At 42.8% G+C, this 18,996-nt stretch overlaps 1 protein-coding gene across 2 annotated transcripts in view; it reads right to left on the bottom strand.

Annotated features, from left to right (window-relative positions):
• Positions 1-18,996, bottom strand: part of UBXN6 (UBX domain protein 6) — a 368,409-nt gene that overhangs the window by 57,021 nt on the left and 292,392 nt on the right. For both annotated transcript variants that reach the window (XM_044306514.1, XM_044306520.1), the window contains exon 10: positions 13,433-13,578. In XM_044306514.1, the coding sequence (XP_044162449.1) occupies positions 13,433-13,578 (146 nt within the window). The remainder of the gene's footprint in view (positions 1-13,432; positions 13,579-18,996) is intronic.

Raw genomic sequence — 18,996 nt, 5'->3', positions numbered from 1 at the left:
ACCAGCCATATAACACATTATATTTATTAATATAACGTGTTAAATGGCTGCTGTGCTCTCTGCTGGGTTCTTTTAGTCGGTTGGTCCCAGCAGAGAGCACAGATCACAGTGAGTACACCAATCACTACATATTTAGCCCCAGCTTACTCCCCATCACCCCAATTAACCCCTTGATCACCTCTGTCAATCACTAGTGAAAGTGATTGACTGTTAGGTTTAGGTTAGTTTAGGCCCCTTTGGTAGGTAGTTAGCACCCAGCCCACCGCACCGCAGTCACTGATTCGCTAATCAGCATTGCTAATCAGCATTGGTACTTTATAGTATCTGTAAGTGATCAGAACTGATCACAGTCAGATCTATAATAGTATTAGTGTCACCTTAGCTCACCCTCCACCCAAAACGCAGTGTTTGCCCGATCAGGCCTCATCGGCCACCCACACATGCGTTCACCCACGCCCGCCCCAGTGACAAAACATATATATATCTTTTTAAACACTACACAATCACTACAGTAGCGCTGTGACGATAAAAAAAGATCAGTTTTGATATTTTTTATCAATCGCAGTGGCTTCCTGTACTTCGCTTTTTTTTTTTTTAACCTTCTAGGTGGACCAAGCTATCAACCAGCTGTAGCACTGATGTGCATTCTGACAGAAGCATTGCGCTGCTGTCAGATTACACAAAAGTCGGTGTATGCGGTGCTGCGAGACGAGATTTCTCCTCTGCAGTAAAAAAGATACGTTTTCCGAGGCTTATAAACTGAGGGGCGGTGTTCATATGCTTTAGCAAACACTTTGTATATAAAAATAAAAAAATTCCGGCAATGATTTATTCATCCACATCGATTGATGTGAATGGAGAAATCGGGTTTGCCAGGGCATACGGGCTGAGTGGGTTTGGATATTGGGCGGAGCTCCTATGATCTGGCAGATGCCTTTCCCCCCTATTTTTTTTTTTTACATTTTTTGGCAGAGATATTTTCATCCACATTGATCGATGCGAATGAAGAAATCTGTGCCGTTCATTTTTTCTTTCAGCCCAGAGGCTGAACGGAAAAGTAAAATCTGATTACCCGTATGCTCAATATAAGGAGAATACAAGAAACTCCTAATGCATGTAATGATTGCGGAGACCCTCAAATGCCAGGGCAGTACAAACACCCCACAAATGACCCCATTTTGGAGAGAAGACACCCCAAGGTATTTGTTAAGGGGCATATTGAGTCCATGAAAGATTGAACTTTTTGTCACAAGTTATCAGAAAGGGAGACTTTGTGAGAAGAAAAAAAAATAAAAAAAAATTCCTTGTGCCAAAAAAAACCTAAACGTCTATGAATTCGCCATGGCCCTCACGGAATACCTTGGGGTGTCTTCATTCCAAAATGGGGTCACATGTGGGGCATTTATACTGCCCTGGCATTTTAGGGGCCCTAAAGCGTGAGAAGAAGTATAGAATCCAAATGCCTAAAAATGCCCTCCTAAAAGGTACTCATTGGCATTTGGGCCCCTTGCGCACCTAGGCTGCAAAAAAGTGTCACACATGTGGTATCGCTGTACTCAGGAGAAGTAGGGCAATGTGGTTTGGGGTGTATTTTTACATATACCCATGCTGGGTGAGAAAAATATCTCAGTAAATTGACAACTTTGTATAAAAAAATGTAAAAAGTTGTTATTTACAGAGATATTTCTCACACACAGTAAGGGTATATGTAAAAATACACCCCAAAACACATTGCCCTACTTCTTCTGAGTACGGCGATACCACATGTGTGACACTTTTTTGCAGCCTAGGTGTGCAAAGGGGCCCAAATTCCAATGAGTACTTTTAGGATTTCACAGGGCATTTTTACGCATTTGGATTCCAAACTACTTCTCATGCTTTAGGGCCCCTAGAATGCAAGGGCAGTATAAATACCCCACAAGTATAAAAGACCCCATTTTAGAAAGAAGACACCCCAAGTAATTCCGTGAGAGGTATGGTGAGTTCATGTAAAATTTTTATTTTTTGTCACAAGTTAGTGGAATATGAGACTTTGTAAAAAAATAAAAAATAAATAAATGCAATTTACGCTAAGTTGTGACAAAAAAAAAAAACTTCCATGAACTCACTATGCCCATCAGCGAATACCTTAGGGTGTCTACTTTGCGAAATGGGGTCATTTGTGGGGTGTTTCTACTGTCTGGGCATTGTAGAACCTCAGGAAACATGACAGGTGCTCAGAAAGTCAAAGTGCGTAAATTAATCTTTCTGCACCATAGTTTGTAAACGCTATATCTTTTACCCAAACCAATAAATATACACTTATTGCATTTATTTTTTTATCAAAGACATGTAGAACAATACATTTAGAGAAAAATTTATATAGAAATGTGGATTTATTAGAAAAATTTCGCAGCGCTCAGCTCATAGCCTGAGAGAAAAAAAAGCCTCTCAGGCTATGAGCTGAGCGATGCGATTGGCCAGCGCTACAGCATGGGAGAATGAGACGCCAGCAGGTTCCCCTGGGTGGAGCCTAACTAACTATGAAGATACCGGAGGCTATACCGGGAGAACGGAGCGGCGTCCAGGTATAACAGTAAGTGCAGGCAGATCCCTGGGCGCCGCTCTCCAAGTCTGTATAGTTAGTTTAGATGTTTTATTCTAGTGAAAGGTCCTCTTTAAGTTTTACACAATAACAGCATTTTTTAAACCAAAAAGTCTGAGAACCATAGTTTTATTTTTTGGGCGATTGTCTTAAGTAGGGCATCATTTAATTTTTTTGCAGGATGAGGTGACGGTTAGATTGGTACTATTTTGGTGGGCATATGCCTTTTTGATCGCTTGGTGTTACACTTTTAGTGATGCAAGGGGACAAAAAATATATTTTTATTAGCACAGTTTTTATTTAAAAAAATTTGACGGTGTTCATTTGAGGGTTTAGGTCATGTAATATTTCTATAGATCCGGTCGATACGGACGTAGCGATACTTAATGTCTACTTTTCTGTTTTTCCCTATATTTTTACTTTATTTTGGGAAAAGGACACTTTTTTTTTTTTTGCAAAGCTTTATTATTAAACTTTTTATTTATTTTTTTATTTTTTTTTCACTTTAACCCCCTCAGATCCCCTAGCTTAAACACCCTTAATGACCAGACCACTTTTTACAATTCTGCACTATACTACTTTCATCATTTATTGCTCGGTCATGCAACTTACCACCCAAATGAATTTTACCTCCTTTTCTTCTCACTAATAGAGCTTTCATTTGGTGGTATTTCATTGCTGCTGACATTTTTACTTTTTTTGTTATTAAGTGAAATTTACCGACATTTTTGCAAAAAAATGACATTTTTCACTCTCAGTTGTAATTTTTTTTTTTAAAAAACAACATCTATATATACATTTTTCTCTAAATTTATTGTTTGGGTAAAAAAAAAATGGTTTGGGTAAAAGTTATAGCGTTTACAAACTATGGTACAAAAATGTGAATTTCCGCTTTTTGAAGCAGCTCTGACTTTCTGAGCACCTGTCATGTATCCTGAGGTTCTACAATGCCCAGACAGTAGAAAAACCCTACAAATGACCCCATTTTGGAAAGTAGACACCCTAAGGTATTCGCTGATGGGCATAGTGAGTTTATAGAACTTTTTATTTTTTGTCACAAGTTAGCGGAAAATGATGTTTGTTTTTTTTGTTTTTTTCCTTACAAAGTCTCATATTCCACTAACTTGTGACAAAAAATATAAACTTCCATGAACTCACTATGCCCATCATGAAATACCTTGGGGTGTCTTCTTTCCAAAATGGGGTCACTTGTGGGGTAGTGATACTGCCCTGGCATTTTAGGGGCCCAAATGCATGAGAAGTAGTTTGAAATCAAAACGTGTAAAAAATGGCCTGTGAAATCCAAAAGGTGCTCTTTGGAATGTGGGCCCCTTTGCCCACCTAGGCTGCAAAAAAGTGTCACACATGTGGTATCGCCGTACTCAGGAGAAGTTGGGAAATGTGTTTTGGGGTGTATTTTTACATATACCCATGCTGGGTGAGAAAAAATATCTTGGTCAAATGCCAATTTTGTATAAAAAAATGGGAAAAGTTGTCAGTTGTCTTCTGCCAAGATATTTATCTCACCCATCATCGGTATATGTAAAATTACACCCCAAAACACATTCCCCAACTTCTCCTGAGTACGGAGAAATATCTTGGTCAAACTTTGTATAAAAAAATGGGAAAAGTTGTCTTTTGCCGAGATATTTATCTCACCCAGCATGGGTATATGTAAAATGACACCCCAAAACACATTCCCCAACTTCTCCTGAGTACGGAGAAATATCTTGGTCAAACTTTGTATGAAAAAATGTGAAAAGTTGTCTTTTGCCGAGATATTTATCTCACCCAGCATGGGTATATGTAAAATGACACCCCAAAACACATTCCCCAACTTCTCCTGAGTACAGCGATACCACATGTGTGACACTTTTTTGCAGACTAGGTGGGCAAAGGGGCCCACATTCCAAAGAGCACCTTTTGGATTTCACAGGCCATTTTTTACACGTTTTGATTTCAAACTACTTCTCATGCATTTGGGCCCCTAAAATGCCAGGGCAGTATCACTACCCCACAAGTGACCCCATTTTGGAAAGAAGACACCCCAAGGTATTTCGTGTTGGGCATAGTGAGTTCATGGAAGTTTTTATTTTTTGTCACAAGTTAGTGGAATATGAGACTTTGTAAGAAAGAAAAAAATATACAAAAATCATCATTTTCTGCTAACTTGTGACAAAAAATAAAAAATTCTAGGAACTCACCATGCCCCTCACGGAATACCTTGGGGTGTCTTCTTTCCAAAATGGGGTCACTTGTGGGGTAGTTATACTGCCCTGGCATTTAGGGGCCCAAATGCATGCGAAGTAGTTTGAAATCAAAATCTGTAAAAAATGGCCTGTGAAATCCGAAAAAGGTGCTCTTTGGAATGTGGGCCCCTTTGCCCACCTAGGCTGCAAAAAAGTGTCACACATCTGGTATCGCCGTACTCAGATAAAGTAAGGCAATGTATTTAGGGGTGTCTTTTTACATATACCCATGCTGGGTGAGAGAAATATCTTGGCAAAAGACAACTTTCCCATTTTTGTATACAAAGTTCGCATTTGACCAAGATATTTATCTCACCCAGAATGGGTATATGTAAAATGACACCCCAAAACACATTACTCAACTTCTCCTGAGTACGTCGATACCACATGTGTGACACTTTTTTGCAGCCTAGCTGCGCAAAGGGGCCCATTTTTAGACATTTGGATCCCAGACTTCTTCGCATGCTTTAGGGCCCCTAAAATGCCAGGGCAGTATAAACCCAACATGTGACCCCATTTTGGAAAGAAGACACCCCAAGGTATTCAATGAGGGGCATGGCGAGTTCATCAATTTTTTTTTCTTTTGGGCACAAATTAGCGGAAAGTGATTTTTTTTTGTTTTTTCTCACAAAGTCTCCCTTTCCGCTAACTTGGGACAAAAATTTAAATCTTTCATGGACTCAATATGCCCCTCAGCGAATACCTTGGGGTGTCTTCTTTCCAAAATAGGGTCATTTGTGGGGTGTTTGTGCTGCCCTGGCATTTGATGGTCTCCGCAGTCATTACATGCATTTGGACTACTAATTTGCCATTTGGACTACTAAATTTAGGGGGTATTCCCTGAGACTACCCAAGAAAAAAAGAAAGCCTGTCTTACAAATGGGAGGCTAGCGAAGTACCGGAGGCCACTGCGATTAATAAAAAATATAAAAACTGATTTTTTTATCGCCGCAGCGCTTGTAAAGTGATTGTACAGTGATCAAAAAAAAATGTTGTCACTGCGGTGGGGCGGGCGTGGGTGAACGCACGTGTGGGCAACTGATCAGGCCTGATCGGGCAAACACTGCGTTTTGGGTGGAGGGTGAGCTAAGGTGACACTAATACTATTATAGATCTGACTGTGATCAGTTTTGATTACTTACAGATACTATAAAAGTACAAATGCTGATTAGCGATACGCTAATCAGCGAATCAGTGACTGCCGTGCGGTGGGCTGGGCGCTAAACGATCGCTAAACTACCTAACCAAGGGGCCTAAACTATCCTAAAACTATCAGTCAATACCAGCGGGAAAAAAAGTGAGTTTACACTGATCACTTTTTTCCCTTTCACTAGGTGATTAACAGGGGCGATCAAGGGGTTAATTGGGGTGCTGGGGGGTGATCTGGGGCTAAGTGTAGTGTTTGGTGGCTACTCACTGTGATGCCTGCTTCTCTGCTGAGACCAACCGACGAAAAGGACCAGCAGAGAGAAGCCATTTAACACCTTATATTTATAAATATAAAGTGTTAACTGGCTTCTGATTTGATTTTTTGAAAATTGCAAGCCTGCCAGCCACGATCATTGGCTGGCAGGGTGGTGATGAAATATTCCTCTAACTTTTGCCGGCCCGCGATGCGCATGCGCGCTTTGCCCGAAATCTCGCGTCTCGCGAGATGACGCACCGGCGCGTCCAGGAGGAATTACAGGGCCACCGCCAGGACGCAATCCTGCGTACGGCGGTCCTGAGGTGGTTAATTTGCATCCCACTCTGGGACTTCAACTTTTGGGGGTGTGATCCCTTTTACAATGCATCACAATACAAATGTAGCAGGGTTAACACTCAAACTCTAAACTCAAATGTCTTAACTCATCGTGTTATCTTGAAACAAAAGCCATTGAAAAGCAATTGAAGGTGTTTGCTTAACGCATTTAAGATAACACAACTCATAAAGCATGAGTGTTAACTCTACTACATCTGTACTATATCTATATTGTTATGCGTTGGCTGTAAGTGTATTACAGACTGTAATACACTTGCAGTTTACTTGCCTGTGAAATCCACGGGGCTACATCTCACAGTCTCTCCTAGAAGGCAGCCACGATGCCTAAGGAACATCATTGCACGTGCCGCGGTCAGCGCTGACCGTGGCCCATCAAGGGTTAATGCCCCGGCATCAGTGTTTTCACCGTTGCCGGCGCATGCAGCAGTGGTCCAGCTATCAGTGACTGCCGGACCCCTGCCGCGGATCGGCCGAGTGCATCTTCTGCATCTGCCCGATCACAGCGCCGTACATGTATGGCGCTGGTCCTTAAGTCACGGACATCTGCACTGTACATGTACGGCACAGGTCCTTAAGGGGTTAAAGGACATTTGTCAGCAGATTTGTACTTATGAAACTGGCTGACCTGTTGCATATGCGCTTGGCAGCTGAAGGCATCTGTGTTGGCTTGGCAGTTGTAGAAAGAGCAGCGTCCCTAGGTGTAACAGCAACACCCTCATTGCTCGTAGAGGCTTACTTACATATATTAAAACACAATTCTTCTCAGCAACAGGGGCACATATCAATATGGGACCAACACAGATGTCTTCAGATGCCAAGCGCACATGTAACAGGTCAGCCAGTTTCATAGGTAACAATCTGCTGACAGATGCCCTTTAACCTCCTCACGACCGCCGTACGCAGGATTGCGTCTTCTCGGCGGTCGTGCTCTTCTGGGTGGACGCGCCGTGCGTCCTCTTGCGAGACGCGAGATTTCCGGGTATGCCGGCCCGCGCATGCGCATCGCGGGCCGGCAAAATTCAAAGAAGAAGTTCGTCATCAACCTGCCGGCCACGATCATTGGCTGGCAGGTTGATGATTTTCAAAAAAAACAATCAGAAGCCACATAACCCATCATATTAGTAAATATGATGGGGTTATATGGCTGCTGTGCTCCTCTGCTCCTTCTTTTGGTCGGTCGGTTCCAGCAGAGGAGCACACATCACTGTGAGTACCCACTACACTACACTTAGCCCCCAGATCACCTCCCAGCACCCAATTAACCCTTTGATCACCCCTTCTTGCCCCTGTCAATCACTAGTTAAAAGGAAAAAAGTGATCAGTGCAAACTGTCACTTTTTTTTTTTCACTGGTATTGACCGTTAGGTTTTAGGTATAGTTTAGGCCCCTTGGTTAGGTAGTTTAGCGATCAGTTAGCGCCCAGCCCACCGCACCGCAGTCCGTTATTCGCTGATTAGCGTATCGCTAATCAGCATTTGTACTTTTATAGTATCTGAAAGTGATCAAAACTGATCACGGTCAGATCTATAATTGTATTAGTGTCACTTTAGTTCGCCCTCCACCCAAAACGCAGTGTTTGCCCGATCAGGCCTGATCGGTCGCCCACACGACCGCAGTGACAAAAAAATTTTTTTTTTTTGATCACTGCACATTCACTTTACACGCACTGCGGCGATAAAAAAATCAGTTTTGATATTTTTTATCAACCACAGCGGCCTCAGGTACTTCGCTAGCCTCCCCTTTGTAAGACAGGCTTGCTTTTCTTTTCTTGGGTAGTCTCAGGGAATACCCCTAAATTTAGTTGCCCAAATGTCTAACAGGGGGTATTCTTCTGAAGAGGCCTACAGGCTTCAGACCCAGTCGGATGAGGAGTGGGAACCCTCATCTGATGAATCCAGCGGGTCAGAATACGAACCTGTAGAAAGCAGTGGCTCTCTGACCCAAAGTTCGGACGAGGAGGTTGAGGTCCCTGATAGCACCAGGCGTACCCGGCCCCGTGTCGCTAGACCACAGGTTGCGCAGGATCCGCTTCAAGAGCAGCAAAGTGGGGCTGGTGCTGTCGGATTACGTGGTGAGGCCTACACCAGCAGCCCAGCCCTTCCTGGACATAGTACCAGCACTGCTGTACAACCTGGTGAAGTAGCGAGCACCAGAAGGGCAGTTGAAGCTGGTACGGTGGCACGTGCAGTAGTGACCCCGTCGCAGCCACCGCAAAGACGTGCCCGTAGAGCCCCTAGAATCCCAGAGATGCTGGCAAACCCTGATTGGCAGTCCCCAACTTCAGCCGCACCTGTAGTTTTCCCTTTCACTGCCCAGTCTGGAGTTCGGGTTGAGACAGCTCAGATCGGTTCGGCCCTGGGATTTTTTGAGCTGTTCTTGACTGCGGAGCTCTTCGACTTAGTTGTGGCCGAAACAAACAGATATGCCACACAATTTATAACCGCTAACCCGGGAAGCTCTTATGCCCAGTCTTTCCGGTGGAAACCAGTCCAAGTTTCCGAAATTAAAACTTTTCTGGGCCTCCTCCTCAACATGGGTCTAACTAAAAAGCATGAATTGCGGTCATATTGGTCCTCGAACCCAATTCATCACATGCCCATGTTCTCTGCTGCTATGTCCAGGACACGATTTGAGACCATCCTGCGTTTCCTGCACTTTAGTGATAACAGCACCTCCCGTCCCAGAGGCCACCCTGCTTTTGACCGGCTCCACAAAATTCGGCCCCTCATAGACCATTTCAACCTGAAATTTGCAGATTTGTATATCCCTGAGCAAAACATCTGCATAGACGAGTCCCTGATACATTTTACCGGGCGCCTTGGCTTCAAACAATACATCCCAAGCAAGTGCGCCCGGTATGGGGTCAAATTGTATAAGCTCTGTGAAAGGGCCACAGGCTATACCAACAAATTTCGGATCTATGAGGGAAAAGATCAGACCCTGGAGCCGGTCGGTTGCCCTGACTACCTGGGGAGCAGTGGGAAGACAGTTTGGGACTTGGTGTCACCCTTATTCGGCAAGGGGTACCATCTTTATGTGGACAATTTTTACACAAGTGTGGCCCTCTTTAGGCATTTGTTTCTAGAACGGATTGGCGCCTGTGGTACCGCGCGAACTAGTCGCGCGGGCTTCCCCCAACGGCTCGTTACCACCCGTCTTGCAAGGGGGCAGAGGGCCGCACTGTGTAACGAAGAACTGCTCGCGGTGAAATGGAGAGACAAGCGTGACGTTTACATGCTCTCCTCCATTCACGCAGACACGACAATCCAAATTGAGCGAGCAACCCGTGTCATTGAAAAGCCCCTCTCAGTCCACGACTATAACCTTCACATGGGAGGGGTGGACTTCAATGACCAGATGTTGGCTCCGTATTTAGTGTCCCGCAGAACCAGACGCTGGTATAAGAAGGTGTCTGTATATTTAATTCAATTGGCTCTGTACAATAGTTTTGTTCTCTACAGTAAGGCTGGGAGAACTGGATCCTTCCTCAAATTTCAGGAAGAGATCATCGCGAACCTCCTGTACCCAGGAGGTTCCGTGGCCCCATCCACCAGTGTAGTTAGCCGTCTACACGAGCGACATTTCCCCAGTGTCGTTCCTGGTACCTCAAACCGACCGCCACCCCGAAAAAAATGTCGTGTCTGTAGCAGGAGTGGAATAAGGCGTGACACCCGCTATTTCTGTCCTGACTGTCCTGACCACCCTGCCCTATGCTTTGGAGAGTGTTTCCGGAAGTACCACTCACAGGTACACTATTAGCATAGGGATCATCTCACCAGGACAGGCACACAGGGCTATTAGGGCCCATTCACTCACAGCTGCTGCAAACGTCTCCTTTCACATGGGACAAAGTGCATAACGCACTTCGCCACATCTTTGGGCGATTTGCGCTTTGCACATTGACCCATGGGGAAGGAGAGGTTTGTTCTATAAAGGTAAAAAAACAAAAAAAAAAAAAACACCAGTAAGCAAACACGTTAATGTTTAGTTCAAAAAGTTAAAGTTTACATGTTCTGTTCCAAAGTTAATAAAATTATTGCGTTGTGGCCTGGTTTTTTCTTTTTTTTTTTTTTCTTTTTCTTTTTCTTTTTACCTTCCAGGTGGACCAACCGATCTACTAGCTGCAGCACCGATGTGCATTCTGACAGAAGCATTGCGCTGCTGTCAGATTACACGCAAGTCGGTGTATGCGGCGCTGCAAGACGGGATTTTCTCCTCTGCAGTGACAGATACGTTTGCCAAGGCATACGAGCTGAGGAGGAGGCGGCGTTCCTATGCTTTGGCAAACACTTTGTGTATATATATATATATATATATATATATAAAAAAAAAAAATCCCGGCAATGATTTATTCATCCACATCGATTGATGCGAATGGAGAAATCTGGTTTGCCAGGGCATACGAGCTAAGTGGGTATGGATGTAGGGCGGAGCTTCCTATGTCCTGGCAGACGCCTTTCCCCTCCATTTTTTTTTTGGGCAGAGATTTTTTCATCCACATTGATCGATGCGAATGAAGAAATCTGTGCCGTTCATTTTTTTTCTTTCAGCCCAGAGGCTGAACGGAAAAAAAAATCTCATTACCTGTATGCTCAATATAAGGAGAATAGCAGAAACTCCTAATGCTGGCCATACATGTAATGATTGCGGAGACCCTCAAATGCCAGGGCAGTACAAACACCCCACAACTGACCCCATTTTGGAAAGAAGACACCCCAAGGTATTTGCTGAGGGGCATATTGAGTCCATGAAAGATTTAAATTTTTGTCCTAAATTAGCGGAAAGTGAGACTTTGTGAGAAAAAATAATAATAATCAATTTCCGCTAACTTATGCGAACAAAAAAAAAATAATTCTATGAACTTGCCAGGCCCCTCATTGGATACCTTGGGGTGTCTTCTTTCCAAAGTGGGGTCACATGTGGGGTATTTATACTGCCCTGGCATTTTTAGGGGCCCTAAAGTGTGAGAAGAAGTTTGGGATCCAAATGTCTAAAAATGCCCTCCTAAAAGGAATTTGGGCACCTTTGCGCATCTAGGCTGCAAAAAGGTGTGACACATGTTGTATCGCCGTACTCAGGAGAAGTTGGGGAATGTGTTTTGGGGTGTCATTTTACATATACCCATGCTGGGTGAGAAAAATATCTTGGTCAAATGCCAACTTTGTATAAAAAAATTGGAAAAGTTGTCTTTTGCCAAGATATTTCTCTCACCCAGCATGGGTATATGTAAAATGACACCCCAAATCACATTCCCCAACTTCTCCTGAGTACGGCGATACCAGATGTGTTACACTTTTTGATGCCAAGGTGGGCAAAGGGGCACATATTCCAAAGTGCACCTTTCGGATTTCACCGGTCATTTTTTACACATTTTGATTGCAAAGTTCTTCTCACACATTAGGGCCCCTAAATTGCCAGGGCAGTATAACTACGCCACAAGTGACCCCATTTTGGAAAGAAGACACCCCAAGGTATTCTGTGAGGGGCATGGTGAGTTCCTAGAATTTTTTATTTTTTGTCGCAAGTTAGTGGAATATGAGACTTTGTAAGAAAAAAAATAAAAATAAATCATCATCATTTTCCGCTAACTTGTGACAAAAAATAAAAAGTTCTATGAACTCACTATGCCCATCAGCGAATACCTTAGGGTGTCTACTTTCCGAAATGGGGTCATTTGTGGGGTTTTTCTACTGTTTGGGCATTGTAGAACCTCAGGAATCATGACAGGTGCTCAGAAAATCAGAGCTGTTTCAAAAAGCGGAAATTCACATTTTTGTACCATAGTTTGTAAACGCTATAACTTTTACCCAAACCATTTTTTTTTTTGCCCAAACATTTTTTTTTTATCAAAGACATGTAGAACAATAAATTTGGCGAAAAATGTATATATGGATGTCGTTTTTTTTGCAAAATTTTACAGCTGAAAGTGAAAAATGTCATTTTTTTGCAAAAAAATCGTTACATTTTGATTAATAACAAAAAAGTAAAAATGTCAGCAGCAATAAAATACCACCAAATGAAAGCTCCATTAGTGAGAAGAAAAGGAGGTAAAATTCATTTGAGTGGTAAGTTGCATGACCGAGCGATAAACGGTGAAAGGAGTGTAGTGCCGAAGTGTAAAAAGTGCTCTGGTCATGAAGGGGGTTTCAGCTAGCGGGGCTGAAGTGGTTAAAGGAGTTCTCTTAGGCTTTGACAAAATTCTAGCTTTCATACAACCTGTGGTAGGAAAATTGTTTCTCAACTACCGATTCTGAAATCTAGGCTGTGCTCACATGACTGCTTGACTGGGTGCAGGCTCTTCCACTGATGTCTTGGCCAAATATGCTCCTATTTGTTTGTCAGGCAGCCACGTAGCATCAGCTGTTAGGTGCAGGAGGGTGCCTCTCCCTCAGAAAAGAGTAAGATCTATTGATGTTGAAGGGACATCATATGGGGCAGGTCTTGCAAAAGTACTTCCCTCAGAATTTTTTCTGGCGACAATTCTATGTAGCACCGTCCTATTTCCCTGGGGACATCTCCACAAAGCATAACAGGGCCCCAGGCATATTAGGGGAGCTATTCCCTTTATCTCATTGAATTACAGACGGACATCTGCTTTAGCAGTGTTCATTTTCTGTTGAGCCGTCCCCACAGATAACATAAAAAGGCCTAAAGACTTAGGGGATATACCCTCACCATATTACTTATAGGAGCAAATTATACTTATTATAGAAACCAGTAGCTGCTGTTAACTATCTGACAGGTATCAGCTTCAGAAACAAATAATACTTAATTGCTAAAAATGCTACACACTACAATAAACATTACATTTTGCAACAGAAATATGTTGTTACTCACCAAACCACATTCATTAAATGTAACCTGTTCATCTTTCAACTTTTGGCCACAGGAACAAATAAGTTCAAATGGAAGCCAGTCATTCTGCAGATATTGGCGAATAAAATCAACCAAAACAGACAACTGCTCTTCAGCATAGAATAGGCCTAAAATTGCAGAAAAAAGCAAAGCAAAGGCTTAATACTAGTAACATGGACATTTTCGCTGCTTCTGAATCACTCATAAACATTTACTGGACCGAGAAAAGCACAAATTATCATTAACGAGTCCCTATGGGGAACAGCTATGGCATTAGCGATCGCTCCACCCCATACCCTGGAGAAGATCGCTGCATGTAAATGCAGCGGTATTCTCCACTAGCAATCACCAAATTGTCAGGGAGGAACGCTGCTGTAATATCGTCCCGTGTAAAAATACATTTAGGGCTTATGCACATGAACGCATTTTCTTTCCCTGTATGTTCTCTTTTTATTGCGTATGGGTTCGCCATAAAAAAGGAAGTTACTCTGTGTGCATCCCATTTCCGTATTTCTGTTCCACAAAATTTTTTTATAATAGAACGTCCGTATTATACAGCCAGCACCCACTGTGTATGGAACAGGCTCAGTGCAGCGGCCTGCTCCATACATTCCCTCAGCCACTGTGACATACAAGCACTTCACAGTGGCTGAAGGAGTTAAATGCCATAAGACTGCAGAAACAGCAGGGTAAACAGCAAAACAAACCTCAATATTTATTACTCTGATTCTGCACTTTACAAAAACACTCACTATGTGGTCATAAGCTGCTAAAAGGTCACACAGCAGGGAACAGAAGGGAAGATGTGCCATATGGTTTTGGGAGGGCATATTTTATCAATTAAGGACTCATCAGGGGTATATGATTGAAAAACCAAATATACAGTTGCAAGAAAAAGTATGTGAACCCTTTGGAATAATATGGATTTCTGCACAAATTGGTCATAAAATGTGATCTGATCTTCATCTAAGTCACAACAATAGACAATCACAGTCTGCTTAAACTAATAACACACAAATAATTAAATGTTACCATGTTTTTATTGAACACACCATGTAAACATTCACAGTGCAGGTGGAAAAAGTATGTGAACCCCTAGACTAATGACATCTCCAAGAGCTAATTGGAGTGGGGTCTGGAGTCCAATCAATAAGATGAGATTGGAGGTGTTGGTTACAGCTACCCTGCTCTATAAAAAACACACACCAGTTCTGGGTTTACTTTTCACAAGAAGCATTGCCATATGTGAATGATACCTCACACAAAAAAGCTCTCAGAAGACCTACGATTAAGAATTGTTGACTTGCATAAAGATAGAACGTGTTATTAAAGTATCTCCAAAAGCCTTGCTGTTCATCAGTCCATGGTAAGACAAATTGTCTATAAATGGAGAAAGTTCAGCACTGCTGCTACTCTCTCTAGGAGTCTAGAAAGACTCTGGCATATGCTAACATCCCTGTCAGCGAATCTATGATACGTAAAACACTAAACAAGAATGGATTTCATGGGAGGATACCACAGAGGAAGCCACTGCTGTCCAAAAAAAAAAATCATTGCTGCACATTTATAGTTTGCACAAGAGCACCTGGATGTTCCACAGTAGTACTGGCAAAATATTCTGTGGACAAATGAAAGTAAAGTTGAGTTGTTTGGAAGAAACACACAACACTATGTGTGGAGAAAAAAAAGGCACAGCAAACCAACATCAAAACCTCATCCCAACTGTGAAGTATGGTGGTGGGGGCATCATGGTTTGGGGCTGCTTTGCTGCGTCAGGGCCTGGACGGATTGCTATCATCGAAAGAAAAATGAATTCCCAAGTTTATGAAGACATTTTGCAAGATAGCTTAAGGCCATCTGTCTACCAGCTGAAGCTCAACAGAAGATGGATGTTGCAACAGGACAACGACCCAAAGCATAGAAGTAAATCAACAACAGAATGGCTTAAACAGAAGAAAATACGCCCTCTGGAGTGGCCCAGTCAGAGTCCTGACCTCAACCCGATTGAGATAATGTGGCATGACCTCAAGAAAGCGATTCACACCAGACATCCCAATAATATTGCTGAACTGAAACAGTTCTGTAAAGAGGAATGGCTAAGAATAACTCCTGACCGTTGTAAACGTGTGATCTGCAACTACAGGAAACATTTGGTTGAAGTTATTGCTGCCAAAGGAGGTTCAACCAGTTATTAAATCCAAGGGTTCACATACTTTTTCCACCTGCACTGTGAATGTTTACATGGTGTGTTCAATAAAAACATGGTAACATTTAATTCTTTGTGTGTTATTAGTTTAAGCAGACTGTGATTGTCTATTGTTGTGATCAGATCACATTTTATGACCAATTTTTACAGAAATCCATATCATTCCAAAGGGTTCACATACTTTTTCTTGCAACTGTATAAGGCAGTAAGGACAAAAATAAATAATTATGACTTATCCCAATCTACACAATCCCCCTATTAATCTCAAAAATGGGGGACTGAGAATAGATCACTACTGAGAAAAAAGCTAGCCAGTGTAGGCTTTCTATAAGAAGGGAGAAACAGGGCTACATATCCAAAGAACCCCGTTCCCCTATCTCAAAAAGGTGGCCTCCTTATATATTCTGTTTTTCACTCATAAATCCCCCGATGAGTCCTTGATTAAGACGAAACATGTCATTTTGGGACAGAAGTGAGTGACATTTGTAGGGACACGGCCACCCTAGAGACAGGTTCCTGATGGGGTAGCCCCTATCAGGGCTGGTGCTCTGTATTTGACAGGCAGGGATTTATAGCCCCATCCCTTGTATTTACAGGGTTATTTTGAGGGCAAGCTAACTTATGTCCCTTCAATATTCATGTAAACAGTGAAGTTCTCGCCCCTACCCTTTGGATGATTCAACTTAAACAAGGACGAAAAGTACATTGGAACTAGTAGAAATACACCATTTCTATATGAGTTAAAACTAATTAAAAACAATTCATTGGGCAGGTTCTACTGGGTACAGAAATGTAATAATTGTGGACATAAGCTGCTATATAGGTAAGTGGTCTCAGAAGGGAAGGAGAACCATTTAGCTTTTGGAGTGCTGATTTTGCTGGAGTGATTTTTCAGTGCTCATCACATTTGCAGAGCCCCTGAGGTACCCATACAGTGTATTCCTCCTATAAGTGACCCCATTTTGGAAACAACACACCTCAAGTTACTTTTATTAAGGGGTAGAGCAAGCATATTGACACCAAAGGTGTTTTGCATAAATTAATGATCAGAAAATTGTGCTCCCTCCGGGATTTCCTAGTGCGGGGTAAGATTCTAACTATGCCTGATTTTCTTGAGAAATTCACCCCCCAGCTTGTGAGCAATTTAATGTCCGGAGAGTATTCTCCTTCCTCCATTCCCTAAAGAATGGTTCCCACAAAATTGATTATACACCTTTTGAAAGGCTAATGTCCTTCTCTCTATATAAACAGGGTCTACTGTCCCGGATCTATTCTACCCTCACTGCGCCCCCAGAGGACTCCGTTATATGTTGGAATGGGAGGCTGATCTGTTAGAGGAATCCAGTGTATCTACAGGGAGTGCAGAATTATTAGGCAAGTTGTATTTTTGAGGATTCATTTTATTATTGAACAACAACCATGTTCTCAATGAACCCAAAAAACTCATTAATATCAAAGCTGAATATTTTTGGAAGTAGTTTTTAGTTTGCTTTTAGTTTTAGCTATTTTAGGGGGATATCTGTGTGTGCAGGTGACTATTACTGTGCATAATTATTAGGCAACTTAACACAAAACAAATATATACCCATTTCAATTATTTATTTTTACCAGTGAAACCAATATAACATCTCAACATTCACAAATATACATTTCTGACATTCAAAAGCAAAACAAAAACAAATCAGTGACCAATATAGCCACCTTTCTTTGCAAGGACACTCAAAAGCCTGCCATCCATGGATTCTGTCAGTGTTTTGATCTGTTCACCCATCAACATTGCGTGCAGCAGCAACCACAGCCTCCCAGACACTGTTCAGAGAGGTGTACTGTTATCCCTCCTTGTAAATTTCACATTTGATGATGGACCACAGGTTCTCAATGGGGTTCAGATCAGGTGAACAAGGAGGCCATGTCATTAGATTTTCTTCTTTTATACCCTTTCTTGCCAGCCACGCTGTGGAGTACTTGGACGCGTGTGATGGAGCATTGTCCTGCATGAAAATCATGTTTTTCTTGAAGGATGCAGACTTCTTCCTGTACCACTGCTTGAAGAAGGTGTCTTCCAGAAACTGGCAGTAGGACTGGGAGTTGAGCTTGACTCCATCCTCTTTGATGATACCAGCCCAAACCAGTACTCCACCTCCACCTTGCTGGCGTCTGAGTCGGACTGGAGCTCTCTGCCCTTTACCAATCCAGCCATCTGGCCCATCCATCTGGCCCATCAAGACTCACTCTCATTTCATCAGTCCATAAAACCTTAGAGATATTTCTTGGCCTAGTCTTGACATTTCAGCTTGTGTGTCTTGTTCAGTGGTGGTCGTCTTTCAGCCTTTCTTACCTTGGCCATGTCTCTGAGTATTGCACACCTTGTGCTTTTGGGCACTCTAGTGATGTTGCAGCTCTGAAATATGGCCAAACTGGTGGCAAGTGGCATCTTGGCAGCTGCACGCTTGACTTTTCTCAGTTCATGGGCAGTTATTTTGCGCCTTGGTTTTTCCACACGCTTCTTGCGACCCTGTTGACTATTTTGAATGAAACGCTTGATTGTTCGATGATCACGCTTCAGAAGCTTTGCAATTTTAAGAGTGCTGCATCCCTCTGCAAGATATCTCACTATTTTTTACTTTTCTGAGCCTGTCCAGTCCTTCTTTTGACCCATTTTGCCAAAGGAAAGGAAGTTGCCTAATAATTATGCACACCTGATATAGGGTGTTGATGTCATTAGACCACACCCCTTCTCATTACAGAGATGCACATCACCTAATATGCTTAATTGGTAGTAGGCTTTCGAGCCTATACAGCTTAGAGTAAGACAACATGCATAAAGAGGATGATGTGGTCAAAATACTCATTTGCCTAATAATTCTGCACTCCCTGTAGATGGCACCAGCGCTCCCAGACTTTATCGGCCAAACTACATCACTTCTACCCAGAGGTCCCCTCTACTTGCTTCCGGGGATGTGGTGAGGAGGGCCCGATGCTCCATACCTGGTGGACATGTCCCATAGCTTCCAGATTGTGGGGTCGCATTTGTGACTTGCTATCAGCCTTGTTGGGGCACACCCTCCTCCCTACACCCTTGGTTTTTCTGCTTGGCGACAAGCCATCTAAATTAACAAGTTGGCCCAGTTTATCCTGCTTGCAGCTAAGATCCACATTGCCTCTCAGTGGCGTTCCTTATCACTGAGCTATCAAGCAGTGATTGATAGAGTCAACAAGATTTACCAATTTGAAAGGCTGTCGGCTATCCGTTCGGATACATTTTCCTTGTTTGAGGGAGTCTGGGAGCCCTGGTCGTCCTCCCCCCACTCTGCTGATCTTTCCCTCTACCATGAACTCT

The sequence above is a fragment of the Bufo gargarizans genome, chromosome 1, assembly GCF_014858855.1.
Source record: "Bufo gargarizans isolate SCDJY-AF-19 chromosome 1, ASM1485885v1, whole genome shotgun sequence".
NCBI lineage: Eukaryota > Metazoa > Chordata > Amphibia > Anura > Bufonidae > Bufo > Bufo gargarizans.
The sequence above is the reverse complement of the archived record's forward strand: the minus strand, read 5'-3'. Positions and strand labels throughout refer to the sequence as shown.